Below are 13,599 nucleotides of genomic sequence, written 5' to 3'. Positions count from 1 at the left end.
CACTCAAGTCTTGCAAAAAACATTTAAATGTTCAATGTCCAAGTGATCCCAAAAGTCTGCATAAAGCAAGATTAGATGCCAGCAATAAAATTAACTCCCACTTACAAGCAAACCAAAAGAAAAGAGGGCATTTTTATTTTGCACATAATACTCTCTAGAAGAAGCAAATGGCTGATCAGAAACCACGCTTGATTCAAGGGAGGTAGTTTAATAATTTACACTATTTAAATTATTCAACATACTAGGACACGAATGCCTGAAAGAAAATGGGGCTGTGCATGACTCAACCATGTCTTTACATATATTAGTTAGTCATGAGCTTTCCAGACTAGACAAATGTGGAACAGACAAGATGCCAGCATGATTTAAAAAAAAAAAAAAAAGAAAAAAAAAGCAGCTTTGGTCAAGATTTCTATCCAGTTAAAAGCCTCTTGCCAACCCTCCAACCACTACAGAAACATGTGAGCTCAAATCCTCAATGAGACTCTGCACCGAAGGCAAATTATTAGGTGTATATTTGAGTTTTTCTAATAAGAACTCTGCTGAAACAAGTTTATTCTTGTCTCCCTGCAATAACTGATTCTGAACCTTAAAAAAAACCTACAGAAATATTTTTTCAGATGAGAAAAAAGAAAAAAACAGTACAAACCTACAAACAATGTTTAGGATACTAAAACATCATTCATAAATTATGCTCATAATTAATTCTTGTTTACAAATTACTGTGCATCAATGACATGTATGTATCAAGACCAAGAGATACATGAGCAATAAAAAACCAACATAATCCATCTTCCCCTCCCACCCACCCTCCTCTGAATCCATTGCCTTTTTATTCATCTACCCACCCATTGGTCTCTGACACAAATATATGCTGAAAACCAAAACATGAGAGCCAAAATAATTCTGCGGTAAATCACCCGTGGCTCTTTGTTTGTACCTACCACTCTTTTTCCTTCCATCATCTTTAGGACTTTTAGAGAATATACTCTTTTGTTATGCGATGTTTCTAAGTATAATTTTACCACCACAGAACACATAACTTCAGCTTATAAACCAGTCTACAGAAAAGCTAAATTAACAATTCTGACCATCCTCAGTATAGGCAGGCCCCACCATCTCTACCAAAACAATGTGGGGTTTGGACCACCTCCCTTGCTACATACGATTTATTACAAGCTGTATTTTTCCCTTCATAATGCCCAGGATCAGCAGTTACTACGCTGGCACTGCCACCATTAACCATACAATTCCCACGTGACTGAATCTGTCTCTTCAAAACCAGACAAATACACAGTGATGTTAAAATTCTACTGCACCAGGACTTCTTTATTAAAAAAGTCACGGTGACAAAGTTTTGCTACTTTGATTTTTGCTTTCAACTTTCTAAGACAACAGTTCAAAGCAAAAAATAATTAGATTATTGTAGAAAATGTTTACAAAATCTTAGGAAAGTTTTCAATGACTGGTTTAATTAAATCTACTTATTCCACCTACTTTTCCAGAATCTTTTTTAGAACAGAGCGCTCAACTATCTCAACTTCAATCTAAAAAACGTGTTTGAACAAAACTGTTCTCCATTGAGAGAAAAAAAAATACAATAAAAAAAATCAGCTTAAAATAAATTTATTAAACAATACAAAAATAAGCATGCTGGAAATCAAGATACATAAATAACATACAATGCAAATGAAAAATGGAAAACGAGACAGGTAACTTAACAACTGAGCCAAAAGGTACAACACAAATGCTAAAATAAATCTTTAGAAAGCATTTACATTTCTAATGAAATGTTAATGATGCTGACAAAGAAAAACAAACAAACAGCTAAAATGCTTGAATATCAAGAATTGCTATTACTGTAGCACAGGTGAACACTAAAACCGTTGCAGACTTCACACATGGAATGACTCAAACTGTGCGCCCCGGCCTCTCCCACCTGCCCGTGGTGGGTGACGCCTCCGGGCACACCCAGCCCTGGCCTCGGCCCCTCCTCGGGTGCCCTGCCACCAACAGGAGCCACCTGCACACCCGGCAGCCAGGGCAAGAAACTACAAGTGTGGGTGAGTTACAGAACAGTTAGTTCAGAGGAGTCTCCTCCTGACCCTTCCTAGCTAGAAGCTGCCCTCAATTCTGAGGCAGGCTTCAAAAGCATATATTACAGAACTGTAATATATATATATATATATATATATTTAAAGATTGTTTAAGCTGTACCCTAAATATTCTTATTATGCATATTAAAGACCTAGTAGTTTTCTTAGTTTTGTATTTCCCGTGCAGGACTTGACTCTACCACAAGTTTTGCATGGGGGAAAATAGTCCATCTTCAACCACGTCTTTAGAAGCGGCTTCAAACAGTACTAAAAATCAAGGTGGGTAGAATCAGATCAAGCAAATCCTGCACCATGCCTTTTCCATTTTTAATTAAATCAGCAAGTCATCCAGCAACATGTCACCACTGTAAATACTTTCCATTAGCAGCACAGACACATTATGTTCCCTCTTGCAACCGAGGGTATTTCAGGTAAAGTAGCTCTGCAGCATCTGAATACTTGTTATGTCTCTGTAGCTACTAGTTTACTGCAAAATCCTCAAACAGGCAAGACATTTTTCTAATTCAAGACTTTGCCTTTATGTTGAGGATAAGCACTAACAAACCTAACCTCATCATCAGAGATAAGATTATAAAATAGTTATTAATTCAGCAATTCATGACTGACACTTATTACTAACATCTGATGCACCACAGATTTACCTCTTCATCCCAGTAGGGCATCGAATTCACTGAAAATTGATGTTCTGTATTGCTTTGCTTAAATATTTTCATCCTAGGCTTCAAAGACAGGAAGCCCATCCTTTTACAGTACTCTGCTAAATTAAGATTATTCAGGGTTTAGTCAGAGCTTTTTCAGATGTTTATGCAAAACTAACAATACCTAAACAGAATAATTAAGAGCAGCTTGCTTTCTCAGCTCTGTTTTATGCATTTTCCTAAACTCATGAACATCCAGATGGGTTAAAAAGGGAGCAGGAAAAAACTAACTCTGCCATTAGGCAAAACTCACATGCCAACATTTTAGAGGTTTAGATGAAAAAAAAAGGGAGAGGGACTGGGAAAAGGAGCAGGGAGAAGAGATGAATTTGATGGTGTTACTACAGAATTGTTTGCCACTGTCTCTTAAAATGCTGTACCACATAATACCATTTATCATTGCTTGGACAACTTTACCCAGTTTGATAAACCAGGACTCTGTGGGATGTGCACAACCCATCTGAAGGGATGGGATGTATCAGATTATTTGCAAATTTAGAAAAAACTTTATAGAGAGTGCTTTTGTAAGATTTTTAGCATTATTAAGAATCCATTTCCTGTAAGTGTTAAGAATTTAACCAGTCTTTGACCTCTGTCTGGAGCTGCCTATTGAGACTATCTGAAGCTTAAATATATCATTTGGAGCTACACCCTATTCAAGGTACTCAAATTATCAAATTATGCAGCTTAAGAGATGCAGCTGCCTGTAGAAAAATGCAAGTCCTCTTTCTCAGCAAGCTGACAGAGCTGCAAACTCAAAATCATTTCAAAAAAATAGCACTTAATGATAACTTCTAAGAATTTGCTCATGTGTAAGTACGAGAAACCTCTAATCTTCATATATGAACATATGCATACTTTAACAGTTGAAAAATAAGTTAATCGTAAACAGTTCTATTAAGATCTACCTCTCTGCTTCCCTGTGAACATATTTCGTGCTCACTGCTCAGTTGGTTCCCACTCTAAAGCCCAGATTGCTTACATTCCTTTCCAGGGTGGAGCACAGCACTATTAGTAAGGCAGACTTCTGAGTCATAACTACCAGCTGGCAGCACAAGCAGCAAGAGAGACACTCCAAACAGTTGGGTCAGAAATCTCTCTGCTGCATTAGTTAACTTGCAAACATGACAGGTTTTTTTCCTCCTCCCCACTTCTCCCACTCCTGCCCAGGCATTTTTGCTCTCTTTATTACATCATTAGCATTAGTAATTATTAATGGTTTGATTAAAAGAAAAAATAATCTTCACTAGCACGGCATATGCAAAGGGTCTGCTTCTGTCCAAGTTTGAAAGCTCACATTAAAATAACTCTGACATGGTAATAATATGACTCAGAACCTATCTCCACTTGATACACAATTATTTAGTAATGTAGGATTTTGCGGCTGAACACTATTTTATATTTTAATTAATATTCTATCTTTACATGCTGACCCTGCTCAGTGGACACAAGTTCTTGCTCAGCCTCGAAATTCATACACTTAAAATTCTCAGATATAAACAAAAATAAACAGATACATACCACTTTTGTGGCATATCTTTGAAAACACTAAGATTTACCTTTACTTTTTTTTTTTAACTAAATGTGTTCTAAGTAACTACAAAAGTCAGTTTACAGCTTTGGGTTTGTTTGCACATGCTTTTTCCCCGCACACCCTTGAACTTTGACAATCTTTTTGGTATAGCATACAGAATTTACACAAAATGTATATATAAATGAAACACCAGGTAAACAATATTCAAATCAAAGTGAAATCTAGAGATGCTTGAGGGTTTTTAAAATGAAGAATTTAATCAAACTAGAACCCATTCGTTTAGTTCTGCTCTCCCCGACCTTCCATTCTATACACTACGGTTCTGGAGATGTCCTCGTTTGATTCAGGTGACACTTTTTTCCATACTGTTTCTTTTAAAGCAAGTTCTTGCTGGAGATTCTCATAGTCCATTGGTCCAAAGGAATGCTAGTTGTTCAAGCAACATACATTATTTATTAGTGTACTTGAAGGAAAAAAAAATATCCATACTTGCAGTCATTGCTAACAGACTCAAGTTTTTCAGCTCTTCACATAAACTGTTTCTCATTTTCACTTATAAAAAACCTAATTCAAAACTGGGTATTTTTTAGATGTACACATGCAAATAGAAGCACTTTAAAAATCATTCTACTGTATCTTCACCTATTGAAATTTTCATGCCTTAGTCAAAACATTAATGGTACTGAAAACAAAGAGGTTTTCCTCATCTCAACACCCTCACACATGCATCTTTTGTAAATGCAGCTGGAGTGGATTCAGATCATTCCCAGACACTGCTTCTGCTGCTCCCTAAGTAGCAGGCTCTTGTCTGCAGCACTATTCATGCCTGAATTCACTGTCCGTGCAATTCTCAGCAGGTGATGTGGTGTCAGATATCCTCGTGAAAGTACAGCTAAACACACATCTCGTGCATTGCAGCACACAACAGAAAGGCTGAGCCCACCAGCCGGTCAAGTTCTTTATTAAAGGCAACCAGTACAGTAAAACTCTTTGCAACTTCCATCAGATACCATCTACCTAACCTAGCAGGGGAGATGAACTGCATGAAATGGAGTTACAAATCCAGTAATAAATTCTCCCACACAAAACCCTGTGATAGTGTGGTCCACCCAGGTACGTGCCCACTAATAATGTACACTAACTAGATCATCTGAAAGCTTTGATGCAATACATGTCATTGAGCAGTTTGGCATTTAGAGAAGAACTTGCCATATTTCTTCTGAAGTCTAGGAGCAACACTCACTGAACACAAGACAGTAACTTACCCGCTGATCACCACCTTCTCTGCGAGGATCAAGCTTTTTTGCAAAGTGTCTCAAATTATCGTAGTTATGGAAATTGCACAAAGAAACCAGATCCTGCAAGTATTTAGAGAACATGCATTATTATCTGCATAGGCTAGCCAAATGCATCTCAGTTAATAATAATACTGCCACTTACATTTTCCATCATATCCTAGTAACTTAAACCAGTAGTAAGTTTATTAAATCAATATTCATGTCCATAAGGCACTTTGAATGTAACACATTTATAGGATAAAGGTCTAATAATACCTTTAAACTCCTTCTTACAGAAGAACAAAACAAGGAGCAATTTGCAAAATATCTATTTTAATGAATTCCTACTCCAGCTGTATGGAACACAAAAAAATAGTCTAGGCTAGGTGCAGTACATCAAACTTCAATCAAAAGAATGAAACAAGGAAATGAGTGACATAATGGATTCTCAATCAATTTGAATTACAACATGAGAGGCTAGAATGACAAAACTTGGCAATGCTGCTCTATTTTTAAAAGTGAACATTACATTCACGTTACTTTTATGCCACAATCATTTATCAGTTTTTAGGTCTCACTGTAATGCAGTACATTCACGTTACTTTTATGCCACAATCATTTATCAGTTTTTAGGTCTCACTGTAATGCAGAATTCATGCAGTAAATCCTTCACCTATCCCTCTATTCTAGGATTTAGAGTTAAGTTACCAGAACTACTTCACACGAAGCTTTAAAGTACTTAACTAGAATTAGTAACATCTTAATTTGAAGCTGTGCAAATGTTAGATAAATAGAAGCATGAAAAGTTTTAACTGCTGCTCAACCTCCCATTTATAATTAAGCAATCATCATTACAAGGCAGTTTTATGGAGAAAAAAGGAAGATATTTTTTTTACATTCTCCTCTCCCACAAAACACCTTAATTAATCATTACAAAGTCCTCCCCAAAATCTCTCCTGCTTCTAATGCTGCTATCAGCAGACTATCCATAGCTCTTTCACTGGCACAACATGAAGCTAGGAAGAGTTTGCCCAACATCTGGCTATCATCTCTGAAGACATCTTTTATGCCAGATAGTTTACAAAAATCAGTTTAAAAATGCATCCGAATGGCAGTATTTCATTGGTCTTTCTATTTTGTTGAAATGAAATAAGAGGTGCATTTCCAGTGTTTTACAACCAGAGAGGGGAAAAAAGTCTATAAATAGAGCTCTACAGTTTTTAATGCAATATACTGGAGTCCAGCACTTTCATTACCCCATGAAGCGTTCCTTTGCAAAGCTTTTCCACAACAGATTTCTCCAGTGTTTCTGGCGTCATATTTTAATGCTCACTGAATTCAAGTGCTACTTACTACTAAAAAACAAACATCTATTCTTAGACTTTCACCCTTGAATCAGATGAAACTTGCTATGTAGGGAACAATCACAAATCACTATTTAATTCACTTAGATCTCAGCTATGCCAACTGAAGCTCAGTAAACATCAGCTGAAAAAGGAAAAAAAAACCCCGAAAAAAACCACAAACACAAACCCCAAACAACCCCAAGGGCAATGCTGCTTACATGACAAAAGTGAATTCCTTTAACACTGTTGCCCATCTTGTCCAAAGGAGGTGACCAGCACATCAAGCCCATGACATTAGGAACAACCAGAAGAATCCCACCAGCAACTCCAGATTTTGCAGGAAGACCAACCTACAAAATAATCAGAGAATTACTGGCCTCTGCAATTGTTCCTCACTATTGTAACACCATGCATCAACATTTTCCTGGAGATTATTGTGTAGCATTTATAAAACATGTATCTGGAGGGCACTTGAAGCTAGAAAGCATTATTACTTATCTCTTTTTAGATAAACAATAATCTGATGCAGTTTGTGACAATCCAAGGTTCACAGTCATAAAACTATTTGCTCTCAGGAATACAGTAAGTCGGTAATACTGTGAAAGAAGATCATTTAAATCTATTAGAAAAAAAAAGTAATTATGACTAAGCAGCAGTAAATGAGAGTATGTCTCATGAACAGCTTGCAACAAGGTGGTAGAATGAAGCTGTCAAAATCTTGACTGGAAAAGGTAAAAAACAAAACCACAAGAAAATTGGAAAGTGTCTGTGAAATCACACAATAACCTTCTTATTTACAATCTGATCAAAGGCATTACTTTTTTCCAGTAGGAGCTAACAGGTCACATGTGGCTCTCCAAGCAGCAACTTTTATGGTGCACTGTGCGACATAATCAATTTTACGTGTAGGCAGTAAGGAAAAACTAAAAACACTCAAAAAAAAATGCTGAAAGCATAAATAAGATGGAGTCCACCTTGAATTATACACGTGTAAGGAACACACTGCTAGAAAACAGGAGCACAATTCACGTCCTGTGTATGACAGCCATTTTCACACATATAAGGACAATTTCTGAGCCTAAGTTACTGAAGAAAAAACAACTGTCTGCAAAGGCTTTCTGCTAGCCTTGACTCCCACACAGCAGGATTTCTTCAGCCATGTTTTCAGCTCCTGTTTCTCTCATGAACAGCCTTTTATAAGGAACAGTATTTATGTTTTGATACAAAAAGGATTCTCAGATGTGAAGCCAGAGTGCTATAAGGTATGTGACACTAATAGTGCCATGAATCCTAGGTGAGATTTTCCCTTACAGTGTACTCAATTTCTAAACAATTCATGTAACACCCGTCTCCTCCACCTCAAAAACAGGGAAGCAACCCTTGGAACATGGAATATAATAGCACAGATTAACCTTCCTGCTCAGTTGTAATTAATACCTGTAAAGTACTTACATGGAAGGCAAACTGCCCTGAAAAGTCATACATGCCACAGGAATGCATCAAACTCAAGGTATTCCGGACTGCTTCAGGGCTCAGGACTCTCTCACCAGTGATTGGGCAAAAGCCACCATTAGCCAGAGTTGCTGCCATCACACTTGCTGACTCACATGTTACTTCTATTGAGCAAAGCTTATGGAAAAGAAATAGAGATTATAAGCACTGGTACTTCTAGCACATTAAGGCCAACTACAGCAGGATCGACAAAATATTGAAATATTAAAATAACATCTCAAAATCACCTGTAGCATAACATTTGTTACAGATGACACTAGTAGCATCAATTAATACAGTCTGAATCTTTCTACTATAAAGATCCCAGTGACAGTGTTTGGAAGCCCTCTTAAAAGCTGGGGACAGTATTTTTATAGGTTAGTGTCTCTGCTTGATTCCTCCCCCCACCCCCCTTATGTTCCTTTGAGAGGAAGAGGTCTGTAAAACAATCTCAGTATTTTGCATCTGCTTAAATGGCAAAGCCACAGAAAAACTGGGTTGTTTTTTTTTTTCAATTTGAGCTTCTTTTGTGTGGTGGGTTCTTTTTATTTTAAAGCCTTAGAAGATCCCACACATTATTAGCAGTACAATTTAAAGCTGCAAATTCTAGCACATGCAAGTCTTAATGCCAGCACTTCCTGCTGATGCAGCCTTATTTCACCTTTCTCATATTTAATTTCTTATATAGCAATGATACAACCACACCATAGTTTTTCCCAGGATCCCTGCTTCAGTACAGACTATACATACTTTGGTGACACATCAGGAAATGTGATATGATGCCATCACCTGATGCTGCCTCATTTCTGCAGAAACCAAAAGATAAGTTGGTTTCAACCTGAAGCTGAAATGCTGCTCTAAAAAGTAAACAAACTAGTGCTCGTATTCTTGCTTTTGCCAAACAGTCATTACATGATACTTCATGAAGTTACCTAAGCCACGTTTGCATGAGTAGTTACTACCTGGAATTCTTATTTTCCGGGTGCCAAACTCAATACATCCTAGTCCAATCAACTGGAGTTGCAAATCAAGAGATTGTCAGAGACGCATCTAAAATGGCAACTGTGTTTTAAACATATGAAGTATTACATAATATCACCTACTTTCAAAAAAAAAAAATGTTTCTAGGTTCTCAGTTTAAGCACCTGCATTTTGTACCTGACTTGTCTAAACTGAGAATAATCCATCCTGACTTCACAGAGATAACAGGCAAAAACGTTTATTCCTGCTCAGAAAGTTCCCAGTTACAAAAGGGAAGAAGGAGCATTACAGAAAACCCAAAGAAAAGAAATAACTAGACTTTTAAGTAGAATCTGAGTGTTGGAAATGTAAGCGTTGTACCCTAACAAGAAAACAGAAATGCTGCTCGTGTGTGAGCTACCCTTTTTCTGAGCATGGAGTGAAAAGGGGATTTTTCAAGGGAAAAAAGAAAAGAATGACACATGGTCATTAAATCAGAGATCAGAATGCACAAAAATGAGGCCAAATTAAAATACATCAGAAAAGCAAGCATTTCTTAACTTATTAATAGCTTCCACTTAGAAAACATGTCAGGCAGTGGGATACAAGGCATTTTAAAAGCATGTTTACACAGTAAATTCAAATAAATTACACATTCTCTTCTGTCACAAGTTCAAAGTAGACTATTAGCTTGTACCTAGCTTCTAACTCAACAAGAGGTCAGCTACAGCTAATCACACATACCTTACTTCATAATCACTCATCTGATCTAAAGATAAGAGCAGGTGCATCCCAACACAAAAAACTCAAGTAAAATGTGCATTTTGAAAATAATGGTTTAAAATTTGCATAAATAACAGCAAGTCTCCAAGTCAAAAACAGATTTTGAGAACTCAACTCTGTATTTTTTAAACTCTCCCAGATGAAGTGAAATCAGTAACACAACTTGAACTGCCTCTTAAGAACTCTACACTGCAGGGTTGAGTTGCGAACATTTAAACACTAGGCTTACTGAGGAAATACCTCACACTTGCCAAGTTCTCATTTTGTGTCATTTGTAAATAACTTGCTGAAAGTGAAAAAGGGGAAAAAAAAGGGAGGGGGAAAATATACATATAGATTCTCACTCAAAAGCATTGAATTAAACCAAAAGGAGGAGCTATTCCCATCACTTCCCTTGTAGCACTCCCCTCGAGCCTAGAGCTCAGCATGCATGCTCCAGTTACACAGAGGTTAAACTACTCCACAGCACAGTAAGAAGCAGCAACCCAAAGAAGAAGTGTTTTGTCAAACTCACTGAAGTAACACAAGACATTTCAAGCTTCTAACTTCCAGTTAAAGGCTATTGCTGGTTTGTATTAGCAACAAAGACGCCTGAGTAGATCACCTAAACAAAAGCAAATGTGGATACACCAAACATACATCTGTCATTTCCAGAGTTAAACAGAAGCTGACATTTAACTGCAAGTCATTCAAGCCTTCGTGTCTAGGCACAAATCAGCTTCTACTGCTTATAATAGCAATTCTAAGCCTATAGTGAGTCTCAATTTTAAAGTCAGTTACCTGAAAATAGAAGTCTAGTATAGCAACCATATCCGTGCCTTCAGGAAAGCACTGAGGAAGAAAAATAAAGAGTTTTAGGTAAAATTATTATTCTTTTTTTAAAGTATCGTTTTTAGAAAGACATATATTAAGCTATATATTTGTCAGCATAGTAAGCATTGGACATATTTTAATATAAACGTTTAAATGTAATAAACAGAAATACTTAATGACATCAGATTTAAAAATAACAGTGCAGCAAAATTAATAAACTAGATACTAAAATATTTTTCAGTATAGTGTTCAACATCTTGAAATAAGCAAACTGAAAACTGCATCTAGGAGTTTTATAAAGTCACCTCTACAGCACAGATTATTTGTTTTACAACAAGTAAAACAAACTACCATGGCTATGATACAGAAAAATATTTAGGAGTATTTTATTAGAATGGCAAAAATACCACACTCTTTAAATGACACCATTTGAATAATATTGACAAGACATATCCAGTATTCATTTGTGCCATACTGTACATAAAATAAAAGTCTTCACAGACTATGAATAAAACCGAGCACATCATCTTCGAAATGCACTTAAGAAAAAAAGAGATTAACCTTTTTTTCTTTCAAGTAATAACCAATTGCAAAGTTTCTATCTCCACTCTCTCTTTCAGACTGGAACCTGAAAGAGAAAAAAAGAAGAAAAAAAAAAAGAGACAGGGCAACATGTCAAACTTTCCAAAAAAAAAAAAAAAACAAACCCAAAAAAATTGCTGAACTCAAGATGTATAATGTAATTCAGTAAAATTCCATGTAAAGGATACATCACTTCTGAACACAAATATTCTGCTCATGGGACAGAAGTGGCCACAGCAGCTCATCCCAGTTCACCCAGCTGAAGTGAATCAGCACTGACATCCAAACACACACAGTCTTGGTTATCTACACAACATAAGCTGACCTGGGGGGGAGGTAAAGGAGGGTAAAATCCTAATCCTGGGAGCATTTCTAAACAGGCCAGAATGGAATGGAACATCCCACACAGAGACACTGAAAGGGCCGTTCCCTGCCCAAAGCAGAGGAATGTGAGGCTCACACAGCAGGTCACACAATGACTGCACTCCTCACTGTGATGATTAAGGTAAGGATGAAACCTAAAGGAGGAACACCTGCCTGGTTCCTTCTATACTACACACCTTTTACTGTAACAAAGCTCAGGAAGAACACCTCTGCACGTGCATTGCAGCTGGTAACCTGGAAGCAACTCTGCTAAAGGGAATCTTCATGATTTCCCCTGTGCTGCCTGAAAAAGCTTTCAAGATTTCTGGAATGCTATACACTGAGTTTATGGGGAACTGTTTGTTTGAGAAAAGAATTTAAATATGCAAAGTAAAAAATCAGAAGGAGTCCCAGTTGTATGAACTATGCTTTCTAAACATTTGCTATGCAGCCACCAACATGCAGAGTTTAATTTTTAATATGAATGCCAGGAAGGGAAGAGTTGCACTTACAGCTCTCATTGCCACAGCACCAACAGAGCACTAAGACAGAATAATGACATTTTCAAAGAGGTAACCAACACTTTCAGGTGAAATTTAGCCACACTGATGTCAGAGACATGCACAACTTTAGTTGTAAATTGTAAGTCAAAGACACCCTCCAATATAAGGGATGAAATGCCAGTTGAAATATAAATAACTGAACTTTGTCAGAAGTTTAATATACCAGTTCTCAGTGGAAACACTTTCCACCTAACCTTATCAAGTAAATAAAAATTACTTACGTAGCATTACTGAATCCAACATACTCATTACCAGCCATTTTATTCATGAACTGCATCACCTGTTAGACACAAAGAGGAGGAAAGGCAATATTGTTACATGTAAAAAAATTATGAACTTTCAACCCAGCCTTACCCTACATCTTGCAATATCATTTTATAAATGCAATACAGATCTCTAAATGTTTAAACAACCAAGTACATCTAAAAAGGCAAAACACAGGGTACTATTATAAATTCACTTGCAATTCCCTTGCCATCTTGAAACTTTTACCACTGAATTTAGTTAAAAAAGAGAAGTTATAACAGTAACTTACGTAGTCAAATTTTTCTGCGTTATTTGCTCCTTGCTGCAAGAAAAGAAAAAATAATTTACAAAAACTGTTAACAAAGGAACAAAGTTAGTTCACTTAACAGTATTAGGATTTAAATGCATATAACTAAGGTATGAGGCTAATTAAGAATAAGGTACTACAATCACTTCATATATTAATGAAAAAATTAAAGTGTTAGATAAGTAAATCTTTAATTATCATTTAAATAATCCTATGCATCTTAAACACCTGGATGCTGGAGATTAATTTAAACTGAAAAAGTATGCTTTATTTTAAGTGCTCTCTATTCAACTTTACATGCTTAGCATAAGTAAATGCAGTAGCTAAAGCAAAAAAAATACAAAAGAAACTACAAACAGGATAATTACAATAAAATCACTAACTTTTTATAGATTAGTAAGGCAAAGGTATTCTCATATTACCAACAGAGCTGAGCATAGGGAGGTTCAGGCTACTATAGTTAAAATATTTCCATGGCCAGTGCCCATACTAAGAATTTAGACGTTAAGACTTAAAATG

General features: G+C 36.4%; 1 protein-coding gene across 2 annotated transcripts in view; it reads right to left on the bottom strand.

The window, feature by feature from the left end:
• Positions 1-13,599, bottom strand: part of GLS (glutaminase) — a 61,429-nt gene that overhangs the window by 18,892 nt on the left and 28,938 nt on the right. Inside the window, exons 8-15 of one of the 2 annotated variants that reach the window (XM_066189595.1) lie at positions 13,063-13,095; positions 12,749-12,807; positions 11,581-11,647; positions 10,987-11,037; positions 8,425-8,601; positions 7,191-7,322; positions 5,615-5,707; positions 1,611-4,775 (exon numbers count right to left, since the gene is read on the bottom strand). In XM_066189595.1, coding sequence (XP_066045692.1) covers positions 4,629-4,775; positions 5,615-5,707; positions 7,191-7,322; positions 8,425-8,601; positions 10,987-11,037; positions 11,581-11,647; positions 12,749-12,807; positions 13,063-13,095 — 759 coding nt within the window. In that variant the 3' untranslated portion in view covers positions 1,611-4,628. Of the gene's footprint in view, positions 1-1,610; positions 4,776-5,614; positions 5,708-7,190; positions 7,323-8,424; positions 8,602-10,986; positions 11,038-11,580; positions 11,648-12,748; positions 12,808-13,062; positions 13,096-13,599 lie in introns of those variants that run through there. The other variant, XM_066189596.1, reaches the window with a different exon arrangement.

The sequence above is a fragment of the Chamaea fasciata genome, unplaced genomic scaffold (assembly GCF_029207755.1).
Source record: "Chamaea fasciata isolate MVZ Bird 193981 ecotype frontalis unplaced genomic scaffold, bChaFas1.0.hap1 SCAF_8, whole genome shotgun sequence".
Taxonomy (NCBI): domain Eukaryota; kingdom Metazoa; phylum Chordata; class Aves; order Passeriformes; family Sylviidae; genus Chamaea; species Chamaea fasciata.
The sequence above is the reverse complement of the archived record's forward strand: the minus strand, read 5'-3'. Positions and strand labels throughout refer to the sequence as shown.